Source organism: Perna viridis, chromosome 12 (assembly GCF_037379345.1).
Source record: "Perna viridis isolate PV_CMFRI_1.1 ecotype Kerala chromosome 12, ASM3737934v1, whole genome shotgun sequence".
NCBI lineage: Eukaryota > Metazoa > Mollusca > Bivalvia > Mytilida > Mytilidae > Perna > Perna viridis.
This window is the reverse complement of record NC_142456.1, coordinates 24,379,194-24,407,086: the sequence shown is the minus strand read 5'-3', so window position 1 is coordinate 24,407,086 and position 27,893 is coordinate 24,379,194. Positions and strand designations below refer to the sequence as shown.

The following is a 27,893-nucleotide window of genomic DNA, read 5'->3' as shown; positions in this document are numbered from 1 at the left end:
TACGAATGCCAAGCATTTCGGCCAATACACATTTTAGACAATGGCAATTAGAATAATTCATTTGGACAGTTAAATGCATATGATATAACAAAATTAACCATACTGAAAGGTTATAAGAATAATATATCAGATCAGAGCGGGATCAAACATGTTTCTTTGGGAGCGTTAATGGGTTTAAATATCCTCACATTAAGTTTGAGAACAGGAATATTTTACTGCTATATTAGAGAATAAGATCCTTAGTGTGCATATGTATGTGTAACAGTTGTGTGTTACGTTTGCTTTGATTAATGAATATTTAGTTTGTGTTTCATAATTTCCATGTCTGGTCTTTGTCGCTGGATTACATTCTATTGATTCCCGCTAGAGTCTTGGTTCTCTTGATTAGTCTTTATTAAGTATTTGGTTATGTAACAATGCGGACTGTAAAGTACATACGCTGTCAATGGTAAAAGGGATACAAGAAGCAGAAAAGAAAACACATTATGCCTTTTCGATCTTCATACGTTTTCATACGCCATTTTGCAACGCACGTTTATGCACCTGATCTCCCAACAAAATTATCTCAATCAAGACACATAACCTTCGAAGAGTGCCAATGGTGTATACAGTCAGTATAATTTTATCTAAAAAGTAAGTGCATCAAGCGAAATCAAGACTTGATAGTATTTGTTTAACTGTTCCAGAATTGAAACAAAAATGCGATTTGAGTAGTGTATGTACATATATGTACATGAATCACCTCCTGGCTCGTTTGTAAAAAAAAGACCGCTTTTGACGCATAAAAAAATAAAAACACAAACATTTCTTCTATGAATTAAGTAGTAGTCTTTGTAAGAAGACACAATATGAAAAATGTGATACACCCCAAAAAACTACATATTTCTATTTTTGTAATTGAGTTGTTTTATGGGTCTATATTATGAAATGTGGAGTTATTCATTCCAATCTGAATGTATTAGAGATATGTATACTTATAACACGTACATGATTTTTATCACAAGAAACATTTGATATGCGTTACAAGCGGCCTGAAATCTGATATTTATACGTATTTTAACAAGGAAGTAAATCTCTTACAAATGAATACAAAAAATGGTGTTAGAAGGATTAGTATTACTGCCTGCAGATTAAACGATTCATGTAGAAGATACGTTCGTGATGTTGATGTATTATAATTCCATAGACATTTTTTGAATTAATATTAATGTGAAAACAGTTTCAAATGTTTTCATTGCAAAATGATAAGTCGCCATAACTTTGACTAAATATAAAAGGATATCTTATCATCTGAATTTCGAAAAAAAAATAAATATTGCAAACCAACCGTTTTACGCTAGTTTTCAGACAAAGAAATAAACAACACGAAGAGTTAGAGTGTGATATCTTGTGAGTGTTATTTTATGATATGGGAACTTAACGAATTGATTGCGATATCAAATATGATATTGCACTAAAGAAACACACCACAGATTTAGACATAAATGCACATGTGGCATGCAAGACAAATTCAAATTCTCTCACATTGTTGACATACTTTAATATATCATATCTCGCCCTTATACTTTAATATATCATATCTCGCCCTTGCTTTTGAATTAAAACTTTATTTTAGCAAAATAATTAATTTAACTGTCAATAGCAAGATATTCATCAATATAAAACTGTAAATATATCATTCCATTCAAAGATTTTTTAATTATCAAAATGAGTCTATATGTCTATCACTATTTCCCTTAAACACAACAAGACTCACACTAAGTCCCATTGCACTCTTTGTAATGCTGATAAAAAGTAATTCAATCGTAAAGGGTTCCTCTTATCTCTTGGCAGTCGATCATAAATGGAAAGATTGTCACGCCGTTTTCTTTTTTTTTTTCTGGGGTTTGTAAAATATCCTTTATATGGTCTGTCAAGCGAAATTTTTCTATTGAAAGTTTTAGTGTTATCTGATCTCACAAGAACGCCTGATCTTTTTTGTCTTACGACTTTGAATACTGAGCTTAAACATTTTGTAGAAAGTGTATCTCAAAATTTCTCTTTGTAACAATTTCATTTTCTCCCTCACGACATTTTCTGGGAGTTCTTTGCTTTTGCCTTCTCGGCACAGTGTTTCCCAGCAGCTTTCTTTTTATCATCTCGTTCTTAACTTTCCTAGTTCGTGTACCTCGTACTTGACTTTTTATGAGCAACTCGGCGGGTGTTTCCAGAAAAGCAGAGGACGCTTACCCTACCATTGCTTCTTGCACCTGGTCCATGCTCCAAATTTTTAGTGGAGTCCGAGTTGTTCATGTACTTTTGTTTCTCTTTATGTGTTATTTTAGTTACATTATCTTTATTTCAGTTTTTTTTTTGGACATCGTTTTTGATCACGTAAGATTATTAATTGTTTCCGGTTCTGTAAAATCATATAGATGCAGGAAAATATCTAGCTGTTGAATGAGGTGTTGCGCGATGCAAAGATAAGGAATTGTGCACTTCGTCATGCAAGATTTTTCCTTAAACACATGCGGTGTATATAGTTTTCTTTAGTGTCTTATTGAACTTTTTTACAAGACAATTTAAACATTGCCAGTACTGTGTGTTCTGTTCCATTGTCATTAAGAAACGCTTTGAATTCGTCTGACACAAATTGACCGCCATTATCAAAAAATATGGCAGCACATAATCAATAAACTGAGAATATTTGGCGCAATTTGTTAATTATTGTAGCACTTGAAATCGATTCGATAATATCAACTTCTGAAGATCTGAAATAGTAATCGATAACTACTAGCAGATGTTCGTTGCCTAAATCGATAGATAACTTTTTCAAAGGACCATCAGGTAACTCTGACAGTGTAACAGTTAACGGCCAAGGTAAATTTGATACTAACTGACAGGCACGACAACATTGAATCAATGATTTTACGTCGGAGTCAATATTTGTCCACTGAAACTGCTCTATTTATTTTACTCCCTGATGCAATTCGTGTGCGAGGCGAATAACGTGTTTTCGCTGATTACACGTTATAGGATTTTATAACATACGAACATGCTGATGTAATGTGATTTTTTTTTTTTTTTTAAATTTTCCGGTGAAAGGATCGGATTAGATCTAGTCGAGAACAATTCACGGGTCAATGCATTTATTATAGAGCATCCTCTATATTTGGAATCGAAAAACATTCCCTTTAAATGACTGCATTTGCATGTTCCATGTCTAATTATAGACGGACACTAAAACCTATGGTGTCGGACAAATGACTTTCTCTATTACGTTGGAATCCTCCATTTCTTTTATTTTCATTTCTACTTGTTTTCTTATTTGAAACGGATTTTTTCGTACTGGTTGAGCAACAGGTTTTATTGATTTGTTTATGTAAAGTTTCAATTTAAAGTCCTGGAGTTTACCAAGTCTTCCGAATCTCTCCTCAAGTGCACTGGTTATCGTATCTGTTTGAAAGATTGTTTACACGGTTTAACATTTCGATGTGTATCAGTTCTAAATCAGAAGCAGTTTTACAGCCATATAACAGCCTTGCCTTCCTTCTTCGTAAATTATGTTAAATTCTACATCATGCTAGTTGTCTTTGAAAGTCATGTTTAATTTAACCTTGTCAAGCATTTCTAAAGTTCTAAAGCCGTTTCACTACCGTACGGAAATACATTGACTGCATATTCCTGAGTTCGAGATTTTGACACATTTACATCTTTGTCTTTGATGTAAATCGCAACAACAACGTTGTCTTTTTCATTCAATTGTAATATTTTAAATCCTTTGTCTTCAATCGCGTGAACATTTGTTTCTAGATTTTGTCTTGCACATTTTTGCAAAATGCCCGAATTTTTCAATAATATGTTCGAGATATTCTATAATCTCTTCCGTAATGTCCCGTATTTCCACTTCTTAACATTGAGCATTTGCGCCAGACAATCTCTTCCCATTGTTTTCCGCATACGATTTCAGAGCACCTCAATGTTTGAATTGCTTTTACTTTTGAAACCCTCACAATAAAAGTCATCTATTGTTTCTTTGTCGTGTTGTTTAGCTTTCCCGAACATATGTATCTCAAACTGAATATGTTTCTTTGGTTTAAAATTATTGTTTAGAGTCGTCACAGCTTGATTGTACTTAGTTCCTGGACTGGTAAATGTTACGAAAATGTCTTGTACTTCAAGTCTAGCTATATGTAGTAACATAGTTCTGTTCATCTTCAGACACTCCGGTTGCCCAGCCATTGTTTTTGATGTAAAATTGGAATTTAATCATATCATGTATATTTTAGAATTTAATGATTTCACTAAAAATTCTATCTGAATTTATTCGTCATCGTCTATTTGTTTTTTTTTATAGAGAAAATCACGATACTTGTCTAGAATGAATGTCGAATTTGTATTTTTTAGGATCTAGGAAATAAACGCATTGTTTGGCTATCAATGTTATGTATAACTTAAGATATTTGATACACACGTAGACGTAAATGCACGTGTGGCATGCAAGATATCTCTGCCAATGTCTCATACTATCGGCTTACTTTAATACATTACAAGTGTAATGGGTAATTTTTTATAAATAAATGGTAAATCCTTCATCAAACACGCATAGTAGATAAAAGACTTTCCATGTAGAAACCAGTCCTTTGATATGGATGGCACATAGATTTTTTTCTCTTTAACCGTTGCAGTTACACAAACAACAACATTCGTGTTTGAGAAAGGAAGTATTTGGGAAATGAAATGGATGAAATTTGTTTTAAAAACAAACAATTTGCCGACCGTTGCTTGGTTTTTGCATGTCGGACACCCGCTTGATTAATGTTAATGTCTAATGTTTCGGATTGATTAATTACTGATTCCAATTAAATTTAAATAATGTTTGGTGTTTCGATCCCATGTTAAAAGAAAGGACCCTATTTCATTTTTACTCTTCTTGAAACGTTACTAAAATTGCTTATTCGAATTTTACGAGATTGTACATGTCAAAGAATTTTGATCAACATCCTGTTCAAAAACGAAATAAAATATTATTCTTTTGTTATAGAACGACTTAACTATAAAAATAGAGAAAAGGGAAGTTAAAAACAGATGTTTAACTACAATTTTATGCAGTTTGCATAAAATAATAATAATTATTCTTTTTCTATTTTGGTGAAACCTGTATTCACAAAACCATGAATAATCCAGCCTCGTGCGGGTCCGGGTGTCAAACGCATAGGCCCACAGCAGGCAACGCTAAGCTTGGCGTAAAAGTCGACTAAATAGTGCTCAAAACCCTAGCCGGGGGATAGAACGCTCTGCCCACAGAGCAACTGCGTTGTATGCCCAAGGTGGTGGAATGAAAAACCCCTGCTACTTTACATGCCGGGGTAGTCAGGCTATAATACGGAAATCCTGACAGACAATCACAGTGGTGCCACGTGTTGGGAAAGATACCATGTTCCTCGCACGTTAAAGAACTCTTCTGTGAAATTCTATCGGAGTAGGAACCATTGGGCTCTGCTACAGGAGGCTAAATTTACCGACTCTACCCACTTCCCCCTATTTCTAGTGGTAATCAAAATTTGTCGACCCCATTATCCTTGTGTCCTATTATTTATTTCAACATCATTTCATGTTCATTTTATCATCAGTTTCATGTTCATCACCTGAATATAGCTGCAACATTGCTGCTTGGGCGTTAAATCCAACAACCAATCAGACAAATCCAAACATCTGTTTGAATCTGACATTTTTGAAGTCCCTTTAGATTAGTTTTAAATATTGCAACTTAGAAAAATTAGGTTTTTGAAATGTTCATTTTCGGTACATTTAAATGAAATTATAGCTAAATGATATTAAAATTCTTGTCTTCTTTCCTTCATTCTGATGGTGCAAATAGTCAAATTATACTTTCAAAATGATGATGTCATGTTTCACCCACTGCCTGATTCTTACAGAGACTTACACTAACTTTTACCTTCACTTTGGCTAATAGGCTAAAAACCACTAATTCCACTTCCCATAGGCTTCTATGCTAATTTCACAATATTCAATGGCTTCTCTGGACTTTACCTTAACTTTAACCTGCAGAGGACTATATATCAGCATGATTCTACATATGTCAGCTCACAATCCTCAGAATGGCATGTGGGGTTAGCAGACTTGCAGTGCAGTACTGGTCACCGGAAGTGAAGGGTCTATAAATAGCATGGGATATCCCATTGTTTTCACAAGATAGGGGTATATTTAAAAATCATTATGCAGATTAGGCTTCACATCACAAGAAGCAAAATGCACCTATAAAATGTACAGAAATGTTTTTCCTGTCAGAAACTGTTTAAATTTTTTAAATAAGATGAGAACTTTTTTCACAGCACTATGAGGAACAGGGGTAATTTCTGCGTAGGACTATTTTTGCGTACGTTCCAAATGCGCATTGGTTGAATTGGTGGTCTGTAACCTAATACTGCAATTCAACAATTCCTCGTATGTGGTGGAAATCTTTGACCTAATTTTTTAGCAAGGGAGAGTAACTCTACACTGGTTGACTGTCCGTTTGTGCAATGGACATCATTTAGCATTCAAATATTTAACTTATTGGAGCTACGCTAAATATTTGGATACTTTTGAATAATTTATTTGAAACCATTTAGCTACCAATCTAAATGAAAATGGTTAAAGTTTTAAAGAAAAAAAGTTACTGTTCTTCCTTCCCCAAATGTTGTAGTGTGTTGTTGAGTTACACATTTGAGGCAACACACAATATACGAATTTACGAAGCTATTTTAAAGGTTGGGGTTTTTGAATATGCATGTCGGATATTTTTGAGGGGCGGAGTTTATTTATTTGTTATAAATTTTAATCAGTAAAACAACAAATAGTATGTAACTTGAACAGCTATGAAGACTCAGCAGAATTACAAATTATCACGTTTATTGAATTCTATCGATGTTATTTCCATAAAAGGCGTTATATTTTTCCAAATAAATAAAACCACGTGTTTTCCATTAATACTATGGTGGGATAGCTATAAAAGCTAGCTAACAATGAATAAATCCACAATATTTTGACAATCAATTATTTGTTTTAAGAAATATTAATGAGCATGGTGATACATTATTACTATTCTTTGGAAAGTACTATATATTTATAATAAAAAAAAAACCTAATTAGGCAGAACATTCAAATTCCAAGAAATGGGAGTTTATATTGCTACTGTTTTAGTTTTTTGTTATATTATGTCTTAAGCTTGTTTTCCTTTTTGTCAGTTTATATATGTAATCTGTTTTATTCTGTTCACCATAATGTATCTCTAGATTTTTTTCTGTTATATTTGTTTATGTTAAAACGATGTATTTGAATTTTGACAAATATGAATATCATCCCACTGCTGACGATTCAGTATGTTTTTGTGAATTCGTTATCTCAGTGATCAGTACTTTATGTGTATCCCTTGATTTCTTTCTTAAGCTGCAAAATTAATCGTATGTTATCCTTTTTGTGTTATTTCTAACTCGTACTTTTATAAAATAAAATGCTTAAGGGAGTTAAGATAGAAATATCGAACCTTAAGCATATGTCAAATATTGAAAAACGTTTAACAATTTTTTTTTAGATTATTCCGGTAATATGGGAAATTCTTCCTTTGTTTAATAAATATCGGAAGCAGCCTACCTCATTTGATCGAAACTTGACCAAATTTTCAAAAAAAATAAAAAACATGCAATTTCTATTGAGTTGTCAATTTTCCTCTTTTTTAAGGTTTAAGTCCAATTACTCTAATTGGTTAAATCACAAAGGATCTGGTTCACTAAAGGTCAAATTTGGCCTAATCTGTAAAACATTATTGTTGGTAATTTTTTAGCTAAAATAAGGTAGAAAATTTTGTTAAAATGCGTTTTTCTCAATTTTCCTTTATTTTAGGGCCACAAATATCAATATTGATTGAAAAACCAAGACTTCAGGAAATAATGAATCAAAATTGAAAACAAGTAATAAATGACAATCAACATTTATTTCAGTATTAGTTTTCACATAAATATATTTTTTTAGTAATACTAATAAGTTGAATTTGACTTTTTGGAAAAAAAATGCATTTTTTAAAGAAAAATTACAAAAGTCTGGAAATAACCAATTAAATATTAGAACAACCACCTCTTATTACAATAAATAGCTAATAATATAAACTCTAACAAAGGTTCTTATATGAATATCTTTTTTTAGTAATACTAACATTTTGTTTGATACTTTGTTAGGTCAGAAGTGCATTTATAAAGAGAAATCACAGATTTCTGGAATTAAACAATAAGAAATGAGAACAGCTTCATATGATTATAATAAATAGCAAAAAAATATCTATTTCAAATATATTTTCATATATATAGTGTCTGCGGTAATACTTGCACTATATGCATGACTTCATTTGGTTAAAAATGTATTTTTGTTTTATGAAAATCACTTATTTTTGTAAATAATATATAAAAAAAACTTCCTATTATTATCATTAATGGCAAAGACATAAACCGTAATCATACTATTAGTATAGATATCTTTTTTGGCAATACTAATATGTTGGAAGTAATTTTTGGGTGAAAAATACATTTTTTTTTAAAGAAAAATCAACAAGTTCTGGAAATGATCAATAAAAAGTGAGAACAACTACCAATCATTATAAGAAATAGCTGATAACATCAATTGTCATTATAGTGATTATACATGAATAGTGTTTTCGTTACATCCGCACTAAGTGCATTGAAGGGGAGCTTTCATTAATCATATATTTTTTTTAACAAAATACAAAAACAAACAAACAAATCACTAAAATGTCATTGACATTTCTGCAGGGGTTGTTGAGTTATAGTCGGAAAACAGAACGAATAAAGTCCTGTGACAAAAAAAATGATAAAAATCGAAGGTAAGGTAACCTCAATCTATAGAAACTATTTAAAAAATCACAAAAATTGGTGGCATCATTTTTTTGGTGATTATGAAAAGTGTGAACGACAGATTGACCGACAATGGTATACCATATTACATTCCGTCCTATAGGACAGGCGTATAAACTTTGAAAGCTTGGACCGGGTGCACAAGTAGGGTAAATGTACGTAAAGCAGATTCGTTAGTTAAAATGGCTCGATTTCTTCAAATGTTCTCTTGATTTACTTTCTCCTCATGACATGCATACAGAAACGTCAATGCTAGGAAGTCACGTATAGGTTTGCTCACTTTATTTTTCATTCCATTGAATTTGATGTGATTTTGGGACTATGTCCCATTTCCGAATGCAGTTTATTGTGAACATATGTAAATGTTTAACATCTAATTACTTTAAATTACTGCTTTTTATTCAACTGAATACCTGACATTACGCATTTTATAACTACAGTGTACACTTCACACCACCAAGAAAAACATTCCAAATCGATGATGTACGAGTAGATACTGAACGACAGTAACCTATATCGCCATAAAAACAGTCACCAAGGTGTTTAACTCCACGGGGACAAAACATGTTTACTTCAGATTCAAGTCGTCTAATAAATCCAATGTTGAAATGTGTAGCTATTCCAGTACTGAAAAAAAAAGATATTGCCAATAACAAGAGACCCCTAGAAGCCCGAACCGCTTACCCGTTTTTTTGTTGTTGTTTTTTTTTTTGTTTTGTTTTTTGTTTTGTTTTGTTTTTTTGTCTTTTTGTCTTTTAAGAGCTATAACAAATTTGCATCAATTGAAAGTTTCATTCTATCTATTATAGTTTTCAAGATATTGACTGAAAACTGCTAAAAACGTTTATTTTTTTTTTTGCCTTCCAAGGGAAATAACTCTTACATTTAGTCGGCTGACAACTTTGATCCCCGAAGATGTTTGTAGGCCTTATAATAAGAAGCAATTGAAACTTTCATTCTATTTATCATAGTCTTCAAGATGTTGGCAACTGTAAAAAGAAGTCACCTCTCAAGGGAAATAACTCTTACATTGAATCGTCTAACAACTCTGATCCCTAGGGGACTTGTAAGCCTTATGATAAGGATCATTTCAACTATTGAACGATATTGACTATATCTGACAGTTTTTGATATATGCAAAACACCTCTATCTGACCATATATTCTAGTTTTAGTACCGACGGCAATGTTTGTTATCGATGAAAACTCCAAACAGTCCTTTTATGTGGGATACCCTAAAAACAGAAATACCAAATTTCGTTGAATTCCATACTGTATGAGGAGAAGATTTTTGAAAGTAATAAAACCAAAAACAGCAAAGAAACGTCCAAAAGGGCAATAACTCCAATATGGGTCAACAGTTTTCGTCAAATTTTGACGGCAGATAGATCTCATCATGCTGAATACTTTTACACTGTGTCAGAATTCGGTTAAAACTAACGTTTCTGGAGATATATGCCAAAATCTGGTGTCTGACTCCTATGTTCTATTCATAGTAATAGTGGCCATGTTGTTAAACCGACCAAAAGTCCAAACGGTCATTTTGTGCACTATACTCTAAAAACAGAGGAGAAGATGTTTGAAGAACGACGACGACAAAGACGGACACAAAGTGATGGCAATAGCTAACATGGCCTACGGCCGGGTGAGCTAAAATATTGCTTTTCATATCGTTAATGTTATAGGCATTGAAAAAAAAAACAATATGTTAATTTGATCTATTAAATTCCACATATTAACATAATATGTTTTGATTCAATTAGGAATGTAAATGACTTGTGTATTATCATATTAAGAGCCTGTCTATGCGAAAACTATGTACAGTAGTCTAGGAGTCTCTTTAGAGAAGGGCCAAATAGCTATGTAGGCTTAAAAAGCATATGCATAGAAACAAATTTGGCACCTTAAAAAATTTCCAAATTTTAAGAAATAACTTATTTTATTTTAAGACTAATTAAATAAGCTATATTTCCCGATTTTGAAGGTAAAAACCACCACTTTTCATCAAGTCATCATGAAAAAAAAAAAATATACAAATATTGTTATGGTATTGTGAGAGAGTAGTCAGCAGACCATTTTGTGAAAAATAGATAAATAACTGAAGATAAAATTGGCAATTTGCCAAGATTTTAAAAATGTTACACAAGGTGTGCATGTGTCTGGCCTACTGTGTTTGAGTGACTATCCTTCAAAGGCTTAAATATTTTAAAGATTGTTAATTTCATGTTGCTATAAATGATAAATTAAATGTCCAAATTTGCAAATGATCAGTAAACTTGTAGAGCTCTTGAAAATGTGCCTATCTTGATGTACATTTCAAGTTTCTTTCTGAATATGATTAAACTGGGCGCTATAAGTTTCCAATGTAAACCCATATATATGCATTACCTAGATATCCTAATAGCTTGATACTTATTGTCTATAAAAGTTCTTTCTGAAAAACAATTGTGGCATCTATATATTCTACGGTGTACCTCCAAATTTTTGTAAGGTTTGAGTTTTATTTTTCAATTATTTAATGAAAGACCTACAGTTAAGTTGAGTCTGCTGTTATGTACACATATGTGCTATTTCCTGAATTATGAGCATTCATGTTCCCCAAAAAGTTTTCCTTGTTAATGCAATTCAAAGTAATAAAAATATGAAAAAAAAACTTATCCCTACCCCTAAAACATCCAGAAAAAATCCCAATTCTTAAATATTTAATACGCCAAGGCAAACTTTGAGATACAACTGTTAATGTTGAAAATAGAACAAATAATGCTTTAAAGGAACACTTAAAGAATATATGCATAGTAAGAAATTATGGAAAATAGGATTTTTTTCTACATATATATAACACACACCCTTCAAAAATCCCAAACTGATTTTTTAACAAACTATAATTGGCTACGTAATGAATCCCATACCTAAATAAAAATCGAGAAAAACTTTACATCCTTCCAAAAATGTATAAAGGCAAGAATGATCTTTTGATCATTAACCAAATATGGTGCACGAAATTGTAACTATTCTCTATGATTAATTAAGTGTGTACAAGTATTACAAATACAAAATTTCGGGGATTTATTATATTGCATCTACCCCAAAGAAATTGAGGTACTACAGACACTGTGAAGTCAGCCTCATATCTTGACCTACACTTAGAAATCGATGGTAAAGGAAAACGTGATGACTTTTCATTCCATATTGCCAACTTGCCTTTCATCTGTGGCAACATCTCTTCAGTACCTGCGTATGGAGTGTTCATATCACTACGTAGACTTTTTGTATCGCGCTAGAACTCTAACAAATAGGCTTCTGGAACAGGGTTATGTTGCTACAAGTCATCACTACAGAAGTTTTATGTTCGTCATCATGAACTCATAGATCGTTATGGTGTATACATCTGCACCATGAAAACTGATGTATTAAACGGGTCATAGTTTTCCTTTCCTCGTTTGTCTACCCCGGACTTGACTTTTTATGAGCATCTCGACGGGTGTTTCTAAAAAGCAGAGGACGCTTACCCTACCAGTGCACCTGGTCTATGCCCCCCGTTTTTAGTGGAGTCCGAGTTGCTCATATGATTTTGTTACTTTGCATGTATGATTTTAGTTACTTTATGTTCTTTGTTGTGTATGTCTGTTTTCCATGTCTTGTCTTTGTCCCTGGATTGCATTATTTTGATTACCTTATAAGCTTGATTCCCATGATTACTCTTTCATAGATATTTTTTACCTTTATTCAACTATCTGTTGAATATCAAACAAAATTGATACCAATTTAAGGCGCACGATGTGCATATTTCTGAAATAAGCTTCATCAATTATGTATGCGGCCAAAATTTGTTTTAATTCGAATCATTAAAGATCATTAAAACCCAAACCTTCAACTTCGACTGAGAATGTTTCCTTATTTTCACACTGTATGTCCATGAAGGTACAAATACTTACAGTTACCCTAGTTATTGCCGATTTCTATTACAAATAAAATTATTTGGCATACTAATACATGTCTACTTGAAAAAGACACGCCTCTGTTGAAACCATACTTAGGTGAAATTCTCCTATGCTTTTACATCCATAATGAGGTTTTCATTGGGCAATGAATGACAAATATTTGTAGGTAAACCTTCTCTGTATTTTTTTAACCTGCATTATATTATACTGACTTCTCAAGAATTTTTTTACTTCAATGACATTTCATGGTGACCAAGTTTCAAATAGAAACATTCTCTTTTTTTGTCCCAGGTGCTATTAACTGGAGGTCCACAGTATATAGCGTTAACCAAGTTGGCATTCTGTGGTCAGTGGTGGGCAAGAGGGTAAACTTGATGTTGATCATTGCACCCACATTCATGTTAGGAAGTATCTTAAACTTGTTGGGCGAATGACTACACTTTGTTCAGTGTTAAAGACCCTCAAACAATTTTCAAGAAGACAAGGTGAAGAACAGAAATAAAATCCATGTTCCAAAATAATATGAGTTTTTAATGTATTATACAAGCTTTTGTCACTCACATATTAAGCCCATGTGCTTTCATGTTCTATGTATATATCAAATCGCGGTTCTACATGCTCTTCCATTGTATACGAATAATCTTTATTTCCACAAAACAGAGTGACCTCTGCTCCTATTTGCAGATTAACTACTTTTTCTGAGTTAGCTGTGTTTTATAAATGATTTTTTTTCTTCGTTTTGTGACATTAACATATTTTGTTATAAGATATGGACTTGTGGAATTTTATTTGACTGAATTTGAAAACACTAGCGTGAAAGAATCATTAGATGACATAATCGTTTATACTTCAATAAGATATTTAAGGAAATATTTATAGAAAGATTATAAGCAATTCAAATGAGTATTAAGATTTGACAGAAAATGCACAATTTTTCCAACATTGTTCACCCATAACTTTTTTAAAGTTCCAAGAAAATCATTAGATAAATATAAGTTGCATCTAGTAGAACTTACAGAAGTTTCTTGCCCTCATTTTGTATCCAATGTTAACAATGAACATGACAAGAGTCACAGAGGTAACCAGGAGTTTAGAGGAAAACCAAGGAACGCAATCTAGGGATACAGACCAGACAGGGGAAACAGACACACACACAACAGAGAACATTAAATAGCCAAAGTAATACATACAAACCAACAAAAGTAAATGAGTCACTAAAAACGTGCAGCATAGACCGGTAGGGTAGGCTTCATTTTTTTTTCTTTTCTACAAACACCCACCGATTTACTCAAAAAAAGTCGAATCCGATGTAGATGTAAGCGGAATTGGAAACTATCGGACGTTAAACAAATCGGTTCGTATGGTGCAAAAGGATACACCGTAATGATCCACGTGTTCATAATCATGACAATAAATGATAGAGAAAATTTAGGAAAGTCGGATAGGTGATTTAACAAAGGAAAACATAAATACTGATATAAAGAAATGCTTTGTTTGCGTGTTAAAACTTACTTTCTTTAAAAAGTCTAAAACAAAATTTTTTTGAGAAACGCAATACATTTCTGTATTATGACATGCTTTTCTGCATAAATCTTGAACATGTTGTAAAATTAATTGTATACATTAAACCTTAATGGTTTTCCTATGACCATTAGATGGCTTGTTAAAAAAATTATTTTACAAATAAATAAGCACTTACTAGGATTTTCCGAGAAAAGATATAACTTTCTTTATATTTTCAAATTAGTTTTTGTTGAAATATAAGCCAATATTCGAGGTCGAAACTAGTCATTTTTAAGCAGCTTAAAGAACAACCGTTTGTCTTTTTGAAAGCTAGACCATTTAAAAAATCAAAACGTAGTCCAAGATGAACTGATTAAAGCGAAACACAGAGATTTGTAAGCGTTCACTTTAATTATATAGCTTTTCAAGCGGGAGTTTCTCATTGAACAGCATTATGTTTGGTAATTTCATACTATTGGTATCGCGTAAATTTACTAAATTTTGACAAGAAACATACGTACACAGTTTTGGGATACTCTAAACTATACACAGCAATAAGACGTAAGTAAATATATATGCTATATTTCTTTGCAAGATATACCAAACATAGTACTTTCAGCAGTATTGAAATAACCAAATTCTGGGATATTTTATTCTATAATTATTTAATCTTGTTTCTAAAAATAGAAACATCCGATAGGTTTTTGTATGTGCCCAAAGTCTATTAATATAGATTTCTTTCAAATGCATAACTGATTTGGTCACATTTAAAACGTTGCTACTGGATAAAACTTTGATTTTTGCATGGTTTTCTCAATAGACAAGCACTTAATGATATTGTTGTATGAACATTTCATAAAATGACAGTCACTTTTTTTTATAGAGTCAATCTAGAATTTAATTGAGTTCTATTTAACATTTAACAATTTCAGTCATTTTATTAATTAAAAGCAATTAAAAATGCAAAAACTACAGAGACAACGCTAATATATGTTAAAAATAAAACGTTAAATATAATTCGATCGCTGTGAAAAAATCAATGCATGGAAAATATATAAATTGTACACATACATTATCTTCTTAATGTCAACCAGAAACCTAAACCAGAATAATTTGTTTCTATCAAAATTAGTTTACATTTGCTTTGAAAGAAATGGCACTCAAAATATTATAGCAAATGCCAGTCCACAGTGCACCGATTCCAAGGGAATAACCCTTTTCTGTGGCATGAGGACTAAACACATACAAAAATCTGAATTAAAATATAATTATTTACAAGAATTTCTCAAAAAAGAAAGTATCGAAACGGGAAGCCGAACCAGAAGTCCTTTGCATTTGAGGTGAAATGAAAACCCGGTGTTATAAGACATTGTAATGTTGCTATACTGCACACTTCAGTAAATAGAACCTTTGATATCGATAGATGTGACTGATGTACTGGTGGATACCCTCGGGGCGTGTAATCTACAAGCAATGTCACTGACCCAGAGGTTTTGAATATACAAAAAAATATTACTCCCATTGATAAAAAAAAACATTTAGTTTATCTATTTTATAAAAATAGAGATATAAAGATTGATTCTTAAAAGGAAAATAGATTTCTTACCTATTTTTATATCAGTATAGTGAACGACTTAAATCAATATTTAGTGATTTTATTAACACAACAAAAAGTTATGAAACATTGTTACGCTAAAAAATATAATTTGTAAGTTTAACATATTTTAGTTATCTAGAAGTAAGTGTAGCCCTGTTCGTTCCTTTACCGACAATATAAGCATATCTCGCGTTTGACCCATGTGTGTTTTTTGTCAGCTGTAATAACATTATGAATTTATGGTTTGTATAGCTTGGCAGCTCAACGGTAATAATACTACTAGCTTTTATATGTATTTACATCCGTATTTTCCCATAGTAGGGTACTCAAAGTGTAATTCTACGATGGTTTCCATAAAAAGTAATACTTATGACAATATTGCGTTATGTTATCTTGAGTATCAGACAGTACAATAAATGCACTAAACTGTCCTTGCAAAAGGGATTTAGAGATATCTAGAGGTAGGCTTTTTATTTGAGTGAAATAAAGAGAAAAATTTTAACCTTGATCATTTTCCAGAATATGACAATTTTGGTGTTTTTCATCATGGCATTTCAACAATGCTTTTAATCATTTTAAGTTAGCAGGTTAATACAGTTACAGTAAAAGAGTTCAAAGAAAAATGAATCTAGATTTTAAACTTCAAGGTCACATTTTCTTATTTCAAGGCCATTTAGAAGGTCAACATCATGCGTTCTGTTTTAATAAACATGTATTTTTCTCATGCCTTTAACCTTTTGTTCACCACGAAATATATTTTCTTTGTTTATATTGTCTATTTACCAGTATTGTTACTCTTTGATGTACATGGTATATTATATGAAGATCAAAATTCATTTAATCGGTTTTTGCGATGACCATTTTTGGAACGTACTTTTAGAAACGTTTTGACCAAGTATTGAAACAGCAGTTTTACAACTATGACCAATAAAAATGTTGATGTGGTGTCAAGTTATTAAGTAAACTGAATTAATGCATTAATGGTTTCTATTGAAACAGAACAACTCAAAATGGAATAGAATGACATTTTTAGCAGTAGAGTTAAATTTTGTGTATAGCTTCTATGGCAACGGGGTTTAAAAAATAATAATTGCTAATGTTTTCGACGTTTACATGATAGGATGACTGTATATAGTAAAATAAAATATTGGACACTTGAGTATATATATTTTCCCCATATTTTGGTCCTTACAGAGAACTGCTCTCAACTTCCATTGTTAAATAGTATTTGTGGATATGGAAACAAAAATATTCAATCAACTTGATTTCTACTGCAATATAAAACTTGCGAATTTTCGGGAGAGAAGTGGTGCATATTTTGCTTTCATCTCAAAAATGGAAATGGTTAACGCTTTTTGATGATACATACAGGAATCTTAGAAATTCGACTACACATGTCGGTCACAAACACCGGAATAGCAAGGCAGTACCTAAATGGTAGTTTGCTAATGCAACCATACTTACGTGTTATAGAGCATATTACAGGCAGCGTTTGCACTTATCTCATCCCAGACAGATGAACATATATTAAAGCTACGGCCATTTTTGTGCAGGCTTATTTTTCCATTAGATTCTTCTGACACTGTTATGTTTTCTGGGAATAAAGAACAAAAGTTTCATTTATAGACACGTTGGCATCGAGCTGATAGGTTTTGTACATAAACAAGACTTGAGCATTTTGAATACATCTTTTTTTAAAACAATATGAAAGTACATGATTTTATTGGATAATTTTAACTTTATTCATCGTTTTTTAGTTTTTCTTTTTATGTATTTGTTTGTTTTTGATTTGTGTTTTTTGTATTTTTTTTGTTTTGTTTTAGTAGGATATTTTCAGTTTCATGAATATCAAAATACAGTAATTATCACACGTCGACCCTGGTTACGACAATAACATTACCAAGCATCTTTCTTTCATATCCAGAAGGGGTTTGGTGAAGACAAGTTGCACTGCAAACTTACCGGCTTGTACAGTTGTATAGCACTTGATTACAACAGAGTTCGAATATAAATTTCCTCCGCAATAAGAGGAGTGCTCGAATATGTGACACTGTCCTATGTTATTCTCTTTTCCGTCACAATCAAGATGTATCCAAGATTTCTTATCATGTTTTCTGCTAAATGTTACTTCACCTCCATGCCTTCAAAAGAAAAGAAAATATACACCCTGTATTGCTTGTTTTACATGAATGTATACGGGTAATTAATACTTTGTACATCAATTTCCAATCAAATGAAGTGTTTTATTTGACCAGATACAATTACCCTTTAAATACGTTCTCTACATTTGCAACATGATTAATAATTTTAAAATTACCGAACTGGCAATCTCTAGACAATAACACAGAATAATAGCCCAAACAGACCCTGACAGACAATATCGAGGTAAAAACCAACCAGGTTGAGACATACCCAATGAAAATAGAAACAAAGACAATAGCTCTTGAATGGTATAAAATTTTTACATATACCATATACATCTACTATACCCCCATTTCCCATTATCCCCATTCCGATTCCAAATTCCCCATCCCTTATAGTATCCCCATTACATATTTCTTCTTGAATATTTACATTGTCAAATTGAATTGTATATTTTTAAAATTGATCAACATTTTAGCTTTTGTTTTAACTAAATTTAATACATACTATCTTATCAAATAATGGTTTAAAAATAATATCCTCTTCCTCCGCATTGATAAAATTCCAATCCCCATTTACATTTCCCACCCCATCTCTATCCTGAAATACATCATTCCCATCTCCTATCCCAATCCTCCAGTCCCCATTTTCCAATTTACCATAGAATGGGAAGTGTTCCCCATACAAGTACTGTATGTAAACAATGTGACAAACTGAATAAACTGCATATTATATCATTACATGTAAAACTTAAAAAAGGGAAAACAAGTCGTAACATAAAATATCAAAGTGATAGCAATATGAACCGTCATACGCGTACAATGTCGGTTAAACCGATCCACATCCAGTGTATTTCTGTAAGCATGAATACATCAATTATTTAATTGGATGAATTACTTCTATAGAAACAAAAGTAGTTGAACCAGAACAAGAGCTTTTTGCTCGAGATTATATCCAGGGGTGGATCTGGCAGCTATTATTAGCTCATTTTTGCACAAACGCTGTACGAAATAGGCATTTTTTCAATAAAAGGGGAGAGAACCCTACGCTGCTTTTTAGGTCTATCCGCAATATTTAAATAAGCGTAGCACGTTACTTCACCTACTTAGGAAAGCGTTGGATAACTTTAAAAAAGTTTGTTGACACGTAACTTTATTTTCTTCCAACCTCATCTTTATCACTGATTTCAAACTCCAGCGTATTATATGAAACGATTCGGGTATTATATTTTAGTATGAGGACTGAGATAACCCGACGTACAACCACCCCTCCCATCCCAACCTTATTAAATCAAGTATGATTTACCCCATCAGTTTTAAGTTTGGAATTAGTATGTTGCCATAAAATAAACTTAATCAATGTTTGTCTGTTATTTTATTTGTTTTATTTGTCTCAACTTTACAATGATACCAATTTATTTGCAGTAACACTTATAATTTTGGAGAAAATTAATAAAATGTACCCCTACCCCGCCGAAAAATCTCTCAAATGGACATATTTTTCAATGTCAAAACCCTTAGAGTATTTATGCTTCAGTAAAATATGGTTTATTTGGTATTTTCTTTTTAGTATTATCACAATTATCACTTCCGGGGTTCTTTTGATAAATTGTGGCGATTTCCGTAGTCAAAACTTATCCAAAAATGCAAAAAACGGTTTTCGATTGTTCCGTGAAAAGTCAGATAAATTCTACTCTGCAAGTTATTGCTTAACTGAAACGTCTCAAATTTGGTATTATTCGATCGATAATTTTATGTTCTACATAGATAAACCACGAAAAACTTATTTAAAAAAAAGAATTATTAGAACATGGTAAAATATTACCCATACCCCTTTATCTTAATTATGAATGCTTAAAATATGAGTTCTACACAGTCGGTATGCGGGAATAAGAATTCTGTTTTCTAGGAGCCCGTGCAGGTCCGGGTGTCAAAATAGGCATGCAACAGCGCTAAGCTTGTCGTAAAAGGCGACTAAGTAGTGCTCAGGAAGCTTGCTGGGGGCTAGGCGCTCTGCCCACAGAGCAATTGGGATGTGTGCCCCAGGTGGTGAAATGGGGTACCCCTGGCTTGTTACATGCTGGGGTTGTCAAGCAATAATACGGAAAACCTGATCGCAAACCATAGTGGTGCACCGTGTTGGGAAAAATGTCACGTTCCTCGCACGTTAAAGAACCCTGCTGTGGTATTCAATAGGAGTAGGAACCTTTGCGCTCCATCAGAGGAGGCTAAATTGCCCGACTTTGCCCATCCCCCTTTTTCTAGTGGCAATTAAAGTTTGTCGACCCTATTGTCCTTGTGTCCTATCCTTTTTCTTTCATTTCATGATCATTATATCATCCATGTCATGTTCATGTTCATTGTCTGAATATAGCTGTAATATTGCTGCTCGGACGTTAAACCCAAACAAACAAAAGTTTTCTAGGGGTAGGGGTAATATTTTCCTGAAACGTGTAACGTTCCCAATCCCACACACACGAAGCACACGAAACACGAAACACGATCCTACGAAGCACGAATCACGATCCCACGAAACACGCACACGAAGCACAAGATACACGAAAGCCACTCGAAACACGTTGTACGAAGAGCGATAAACGAATGATTGTCTCCACCGGAAATATTCTTCTCAGTAATTGGTATATTTCGAAATTTAACTTACAAAACGAAACGAAACTAATAATGATTTATGACATACAGTGTACGTGTTCGTAGAATTTTGTTGATTGTTAATATCTGACAAGTAATTAATGTGAATTATGCTTTAAAAACCATATTCAATGTACAAAATTTTTAAATGTCTAAATGTTTTGATGTACAATCACGTTAATTTTCGTAATGCATTGTACATTGCGAAGACACTGTCATTGGTCTGGAAGTATGAAAATGTTGAAAGTTCTTAAAATTCAAGAAAAATTTTAAGAAAAAAATAGTTGATAAAGCTTTTTTACCACACGATCATATTGCTTTGAATATGAAATACATAGAACTATAGGTAAGATATACTGAACTTTTAGATAAGAGAGTATTATTTGCTTTTGCGATACCATCTTATTACTCTAAATATGAAAAGAAATTAATTTTTATGTGAAAAATGTCCACATTTTTTGCGTATGGATCATTGGGAATACATTTCCCTTGTTCCAGAGAATACATATACCAAAATGTCATAAAGTATTGGTGAAAATACTCTTTTGAAAGAATTTAGCTTTTTTAACTAATGCAATACAATCTTACTTGTCTAAAAAAGAAACAAATTGCATTGCTGTTATGAAAAATGTCCACTTTTATTATACATGGTACATTGCGAACATATTTTGACTGGACTGGGAGTATGAATGTATTAAATTGTCATAAAATTGAGATAATATATACTCAATTTTGAGATAATAGAGTATTTGTGGCTAGTGAGATACCATCTAATTGCTATAAATAAGAAAGTAATTTTAATGTGAAAAATTATATATATTGAAATTTCATAAAACTGGGGTAAAATATTTTTTTTATTCTTAAAACGAATAACAGAAAGTTATTATAGTATTCCATTATATGTTCAAATAATGTACGATTGTTTGAATCCAGTTATTTTCTACATTTGTTGATTCTTGAAAATTGTTTTTCTTTCAATGTAAAAGGAACGTTCGAGAAATTTTGGCAAAGAAAACGAAATTACAACGGTATTCCGTAAAACTGGTCTACCATATGAGCTATTGTTATCATCCAATCAGAATACAGAACCGTTGAACGAAGAACGTTGCACGGTACACGAACAACGAAGCGCGAAGTGCGCACACGAAAGGCACACGCATACGAAACCCACGTTGCACGATATACGATCCCACGAAACACGCACACGAAGCACACGAAGCACGCTAAAATGGGAATCTTACACGTTTCAGGAGGCGTACATAATAATACCTACATGTGTTTACTTTGTTCACACATTTCTATCCCAGTAAGTCTTAGACGGTCAAACAATTGAGTCACAAAGTCTTGGCTTTTTGACCCAGTGGGGTACAAATATAGGCCTCAACTGAAAAAAAGTATCCGAGAATATTCTTTGGCGACAAATTGATTCGGTAATGGGAGATATTAAGGTATCTAAAAATCACCATGAAGTTGATGTGTGTGGAGGTGCACGGTGGATCCCCCCAGTCCATGGACTATTTAAGTTTACCTATCAAAGAGAGTCGTTAAAAATATTTATGCCTGTTTTAACTTATGGAAAAAGGTTCCAACCAAGTTGCCATTTGTTTTTGTATGCAATTTATCGCCTATAATTCAAATTAAAAATAGAATAATCTTGAGTATTTCTCAATTACTTGATACTACCACTCCTCCAATATAACAAAAGAATGGACGGACACCCTCTTCACTATATAAGTGAGTAAGTGAGTGGGATATAAAAATTAAATTTTACATATTTTGAATGATAAGGCCTACACAAAACTGACCACTAGATTCAAATATAAGACGCCATTTTGTAACATGACTTGATAACTATTATTTTAATACAATTTGTTGTTATCATCAATTATTCGTTAAAGTCTAAAACAAACAAAAGAAAACGTATGTATACGTACCATGTTCTTATGAAATTGTATACCATTCAGGACTTCATAGTTTGGTCATTTGATTTTATTTTTAGTTTAGAGTGACAATTTATATTTGTAGTAATTATTTTTTTTAAACAAAATAAATATCATATGTTTGCCACAATGCAATAATTTCTCTAAACAACTATAAAGCTGTTAACAAATCTATAACCAAGCTGTTTACAAACCTATAACCAATCTGTTTACAAACCTATAGCCAAGCTGTTTACAAACCTATAACCAAGCTGTTTACAAACCTATAACCAAGCTGTTTACAAATCAAAGCAACACTCTGAACATCAAAATTTATGCTGCAAACATCGGTCCAAGTATCATTGTAGTACACTTGTAATTGGCCGGTATTAGGAGTGCCGTTTAATCCAAACAAACGAATTTTATATTCTGTAAATAATGTAAACAATAAGCAATGCACAATATCTCACGCTTAATTTTTTATCCATTACTTTGCAATCATGTTTAGCATTGACGTTAATTCAGTCGCATAATCAGTAGGTGAAGTAATCATTGGTTGTGTAATGAATGGATTGCAAAACTTTGTGAATGGGTGCGCATTTGTTATCAATGGTATGGAAAATATGTAATTCATTGTATACATTATTAAGCACACGAGAAAATAGTTTGTGTATGATAACAGCTTATTTTTTTATTTGAACGCATATAAATGCAAGTTTTTTTTATTGGCGTATCACTATGATTATTTCATCTTTTTTGTTTGTGGAACTATATTCTTTGTCTAGTCAATACCCCATTTCAGTCCTGATCCTATCACTTGTAAAACATGTTTATGATTAAAATGATATAAAGAAAACACCGGGGATGACAAATACAGATGCTACAGTAACAATCCATAATGGTAGAAATTTACTATTTAAAATCCCCATTCCCCATAGAAAAAAAAAACATCATCCACAGATTCCCATTGCATTTTTCGTAATCAAATATTTACAAATAATGAATTCTAAATCAAATTGAATTTCCTACATATTTATATTGTAATTGTAAATAAACTCAAACCATTTTCTTTATAAGTAAATACTTTAAATAATTTTTCCCCATCCTCCGCGTGCAAATCCCTATCCTCTCATAAACTATCCCCATCCCTCATTTCAATTCCCCACCCCAAATACATGTATATCATATCAGTTTTTCCCTATACAAATACTGTATTGCACGACAAAATGACAAAATATTCATGAGTTCAAGGACTAAAATATATAAAAATTTTTAAAAAATCACCTTCAGCTTGTTCAGATCTACAGGTCAAGTAGGTGTCGAAATTATGTTCTGAACAAGATTCCTTGTACCAAGCATGTGACCATTCCCGGGTTGAACACTGGGATAAATTTGAAGAGTTCCATGGGCAATCAATATATTCTATCAGTGAAGGCCCTAAGTCCTTTTTTTCATCAACTGATAAATATCGCCACCAATATAATTCGGTAATCTTTCCCCCGTTCCTTAAACAAAAGGATACAGAAACAGTTATATACATGATGAATATAAGCTTCAGATGACTTGTTTCGTTATCTGGTGAAATAATGCTATACACTGCCATAGTCCATGTGCTGGGAGGGTCCATCGTGCACCCACCCCCACCTACTCATCAACTCCATGGTGATTTTATGTACCTTAATACCTCCCATTGCCGAATCAATTTGTCGGCAAAGAATATTCCCGGATTCTTTTTCAGTTTAAGCCAAGATTTTTGTGACTCAATTGTTTGATCGTCTAAGTCTTCCTGGAATAGCATGTGTAAACAAACTAGACGTATAGCCCAATGTATCAGCTTTGCAATGGTACCAAGAAAGTTGCGGTAAAACTTCGGGTCATGCGGTAAAATGGAAAATATGTACCCCTATCCCGCCGAAAAATCGCTTAAATTGACATATTTTTCAATGTCAAAACCCCTGGAGTATTAATGAGTCAGTAAAAAATAGCATATTTGGTATTTTCTGTTTAGTATTATTACAAATGATACTTCTCGGGTCTCTGTGATGAATTTTTGCCAATTTCGTAGACAGAATTTATACAAAAAAAATGCAAAAAATGTTATTTTCGATTTTTCGGTCGAAGGTCAAATAAATTCGACTATAACTTCTCAAACTTGGTATCATTTCATAGATAATGTAATTGTCAAAATCAATAAACCACAGAAAAAAACTAATTTTCAAGAAAGGATTTTTTCTTAACAAAAATGTTAAAAATATTACCCCTACCCCTAGAAAACTGGTCTCAGTATCAAACATAGTTCTCATTCACATCATACTGACTTTGTAGAACTCATGTTTTAGGCATTCATAATCACGATAATAGAGTACCAAACATATCTGATCAATTCAGGCGCTTAGATTTTCCTTTTGGTGTGTAAATTGTTATAAAATATAAAAAAAATAGGAGTTTGCAGAATTTCAGAATTTTCTTCTATATCACCCGATATTTTCTTTTTTTTAAAATACCATAGTTTAAATTAGCTTTTGTGTGATACGAAACATTAACATATTATCTTAGCTTCAGACTGAGTCCAAGTAATAAATATTTGAACTTTTCCAAGTCAAATTAGATGGAAAATTGCCAACCCTACCCATGATAAAAAATGCATGAACATGAACTAAAATGTTAACTTTTGGCATATAAACGGTGTACAATAGAAATGCAGGGAACTAATTGTTTTAACTATCGACGTATTCAAAATATTTTCAGGCGCGTTTTTTTTCTGTTTCAATGAGACAATATTCAGTTTTCGTACAAAGGGGAATTTCCTATAATTGGTAATTTCTTTCAAATGACGCTCTTCAAACAACCTTTTGTACATTCAAAGGCCATTATATATTGTTTTAGCTTTCTAACGAGCCAAAGTCCAAAGAAAAATTGCCACCCCTAACCATGAAAAAAGTACCTCAACATGAAGCAAAATGATGATTTAAACAATAGTACCCTAAATGACTATTGTACACAGTTTATATGCCAAAAATTAACATTTTAGTTTATCTTGAGGCTTTTTTTTCATGGGTGAACTTTTCAAAGTTCAAATATTCATTGAGTAGGCTCATTTTGAAGCTAAGACACTATTTTAATGTACCATATCACAAAAATCTTGTTTAAACTACGGTATTCAGACAAAAAAGACAATATCGGGTGAAATAGAAAAAAATTCTGAAATTCTGAAAGTTTGATACAGAGACCAGTTTTCTAGAGGTAGGGGTAATATTTTTAACATTTTTGGAAAATCCTGTCTTGAAAATTAGTTTTTCCATGATTTATTGATGTAGATAATTAAATGATCTATCGAATCATATCAAATTTGAGACGGTTTAGTTGGACAATAACTTAAAAAGACGAATTTATGTGACCTTTGTCCGAAAAATCGAAAGTCCCATTTTCACATTTTTTGATAAATTCTGAATGTGAAATTAAACAATATTCGCCAAAAGAACCACAGAAGTATAAATTGTGATAATAATAAACAAAAAATACCAAATAAACCATTTTTCACTGAAGCATTAATACATTAATACTCTAGAGGTTTTGACATTGAAAAATATGTCAATTTAAGAGACAATATTTCGGCGGGGTAAGGGTATATATTTTTCTTTTTACCGCAAAACCCGAAGTGTTACCGCTACTTTCTTGGTACCATTGTAAAGCTTAGACACTGGGCTATAAAAATGCTAGTTTACTTTGTTCCGTAGCAAGACTAAGTTCGTAGAACAAAAAATAACTTTAAAAATTGATTTTTGCCTCAACGAGGTATAAAAAATAGCCAAAAAATACAAAAAAATGCTTCAGTTTACTTTTTTGCAACAAAAAGATTCGTAAATTGGAGGTATAAGCTTGTGGTATACATGTGTTAAATCATATTATAGTTTATTAAGTACGTAAAAATGTGATTAAAATATGTTAGACAATTGATATGTCTAGATTGTTGGAAAGGGTGAAGTATGGAATGTGGTAAAAGTCTCATTTCAAAAGGGAAGATTTTTTAAGTGGGTGTGTATTGATATCTTATGAAGAAGATAGAGTAAGTGTTGAGAACTGTAGTACATTGTCATAGAAAGCGTATGGTTTTAAAGATACTATGTGTTTGGTAAAGAGAGAGAACATTCTAGAGTATGTTAGAAAAAAATTGGGAAACGTTAAGAGAATGTCACAAATTGTATGGGCAAAAAAGATACATACACAGAATAAGGTAAATCAATATTTATGTCGCGTATTATCATGCTGTTTTAATAGAGTACCTGATGGAGATGTTATCTTTATTGGTGGGCCACTACCCATTTGATCACAATTTTATATTGACCTAAAGTATGTTGTTTCACTCTAGTATAACAAATTACTCACTTAAACCCCAAATAAGAGCAAAACATCTTTGCCTCTGCACTTTTCAATTTAGGACGACAAACTGTTCCCCAGTGTCCATACGCAAAGTACTCTAAACGACCTTCACCATGGTGACGTTTTGGTCCAACTAACCGAAATTTGGTTTTTGGAACTGAAAGAAATGAATTTTTCATCAATCAAATATGAGCACACGTGGTGTTTGAGGTTTAATACGAATTAATGTCAACCTATATATAATAGCGACGACACTTGAGCGACGTTCTATACATGATGCTCTGTAACATGAATGGCTTAAAATCAATCCGTCGGATATGACGTAGATGTAAGAGAATGACTTTTTGTAGTTGTAACTTAGGCGTAGAGTTCAAAGCTTAAAATGATGTAACGGCGGCTTTACAATTTATAAAGTTGCGTTGACTGTTATCTTATGTGCTTATATGGATTCTCCTTTAGTAATAAATACTCAAATTATTTCTCCACTCGAGAAACCTGAACGATTTTAAGTAGCTCCTCATCTAGGAAACAAGAAAAATGATATTTATGGTTGGAAAGCCTGTATATTTTTTTTTTGGAATTTTTTGTGTAAAATACCATACTAAACAAATGAATTTTCATATGACCCTTATTCATAGGAGATAAATATCTACTTGTATGTACCAAAAAATCAATAAATTAAGGGAGATATCTCTGTAAAAGACACTAAAATACAATAAAAACTATTTAACTTTCAATGTTATTTGTCTCCTAATAGCAGACATATTGGAATGAATGATTATACATTTCATCATACAGATCCATAAAACAAAACAAAAAAAAACATCACAACAATAAAAACGTGTAGTCCTCTGTGGG

The 27,893-nt window shown here is 32.2% G+C and overlaps 2 protein-coding genes across 4 annotated transcripts in view; both read right to left on the bottom strand.

Moving 5' to 3' along the window:
* The window catches only part of LOC148601773 (uncharacterized), a 36,806-nt gene extending 32,585 nt beyond the window's left edge, over positions 1–4,221 (bottom strand). The window contains exons 1-2 of the mRNA XM_088554429.1: positions 3,978–4,221; positions 3,260–3,435 (exon numbers count right to left, since the gene is read on the bottom strand). Coding sequence (XP_088410555.1) covers positions 3,260–3,435; positions 3,978–4,221 — 420 coding nt within the window. The remainder of the gene's footprint in view (positions 1–3,259; positions 3,436–3,977) is intronic.
* A 3,735-nt stretch (positions 4,222–7,956) lies between these two features.
* The window catches only part of LOC148601772 (egg peptide speract receptor-like), a 51,111-nt gene continuing 31,174 nt past the window's right edge, over positions 7,957–27,893 (bottom strand). Inside the window, exons 10-16 of one of the 3 annotated variants that reach the window (XM_088554994.1) lie at positions 27,042–27,192; positions 23,940–24,160; positions 22,940–23,084; positions 17,909–18,087; positions 17,411–17,540; positions 11,294–11,339; positions 9,414–9,533 (exon numbers count right to left, since the gene is read on the bottom strand). In XM_088554994.1, coding sequence (XP_088411120.1) covers positions 11,318–11,339; positions 17,411–17,540; positions 17,909–18,087; positions 22,940–23,084; positions 23,940–24,160; positions 27,042–27,192 — 848 coding nt within the window. In that variant the 3' untranslated portion in view covers positions 9,414–9,533; positions 11,294–11,317. Of the gene's footprint in view, positions 9,534–11,293; positions 11,340–17,410; positions 17,541–17,908; positions 18,088–22,939; positions 23,085–23,939; positions 24,161–27,041; positions 27,193–27,893 lie in introns of all 3 variants that reach the window. The other 2 variants (XM_088554993.1, XM_088554995.1) reach the window with 2 other exon arrangements.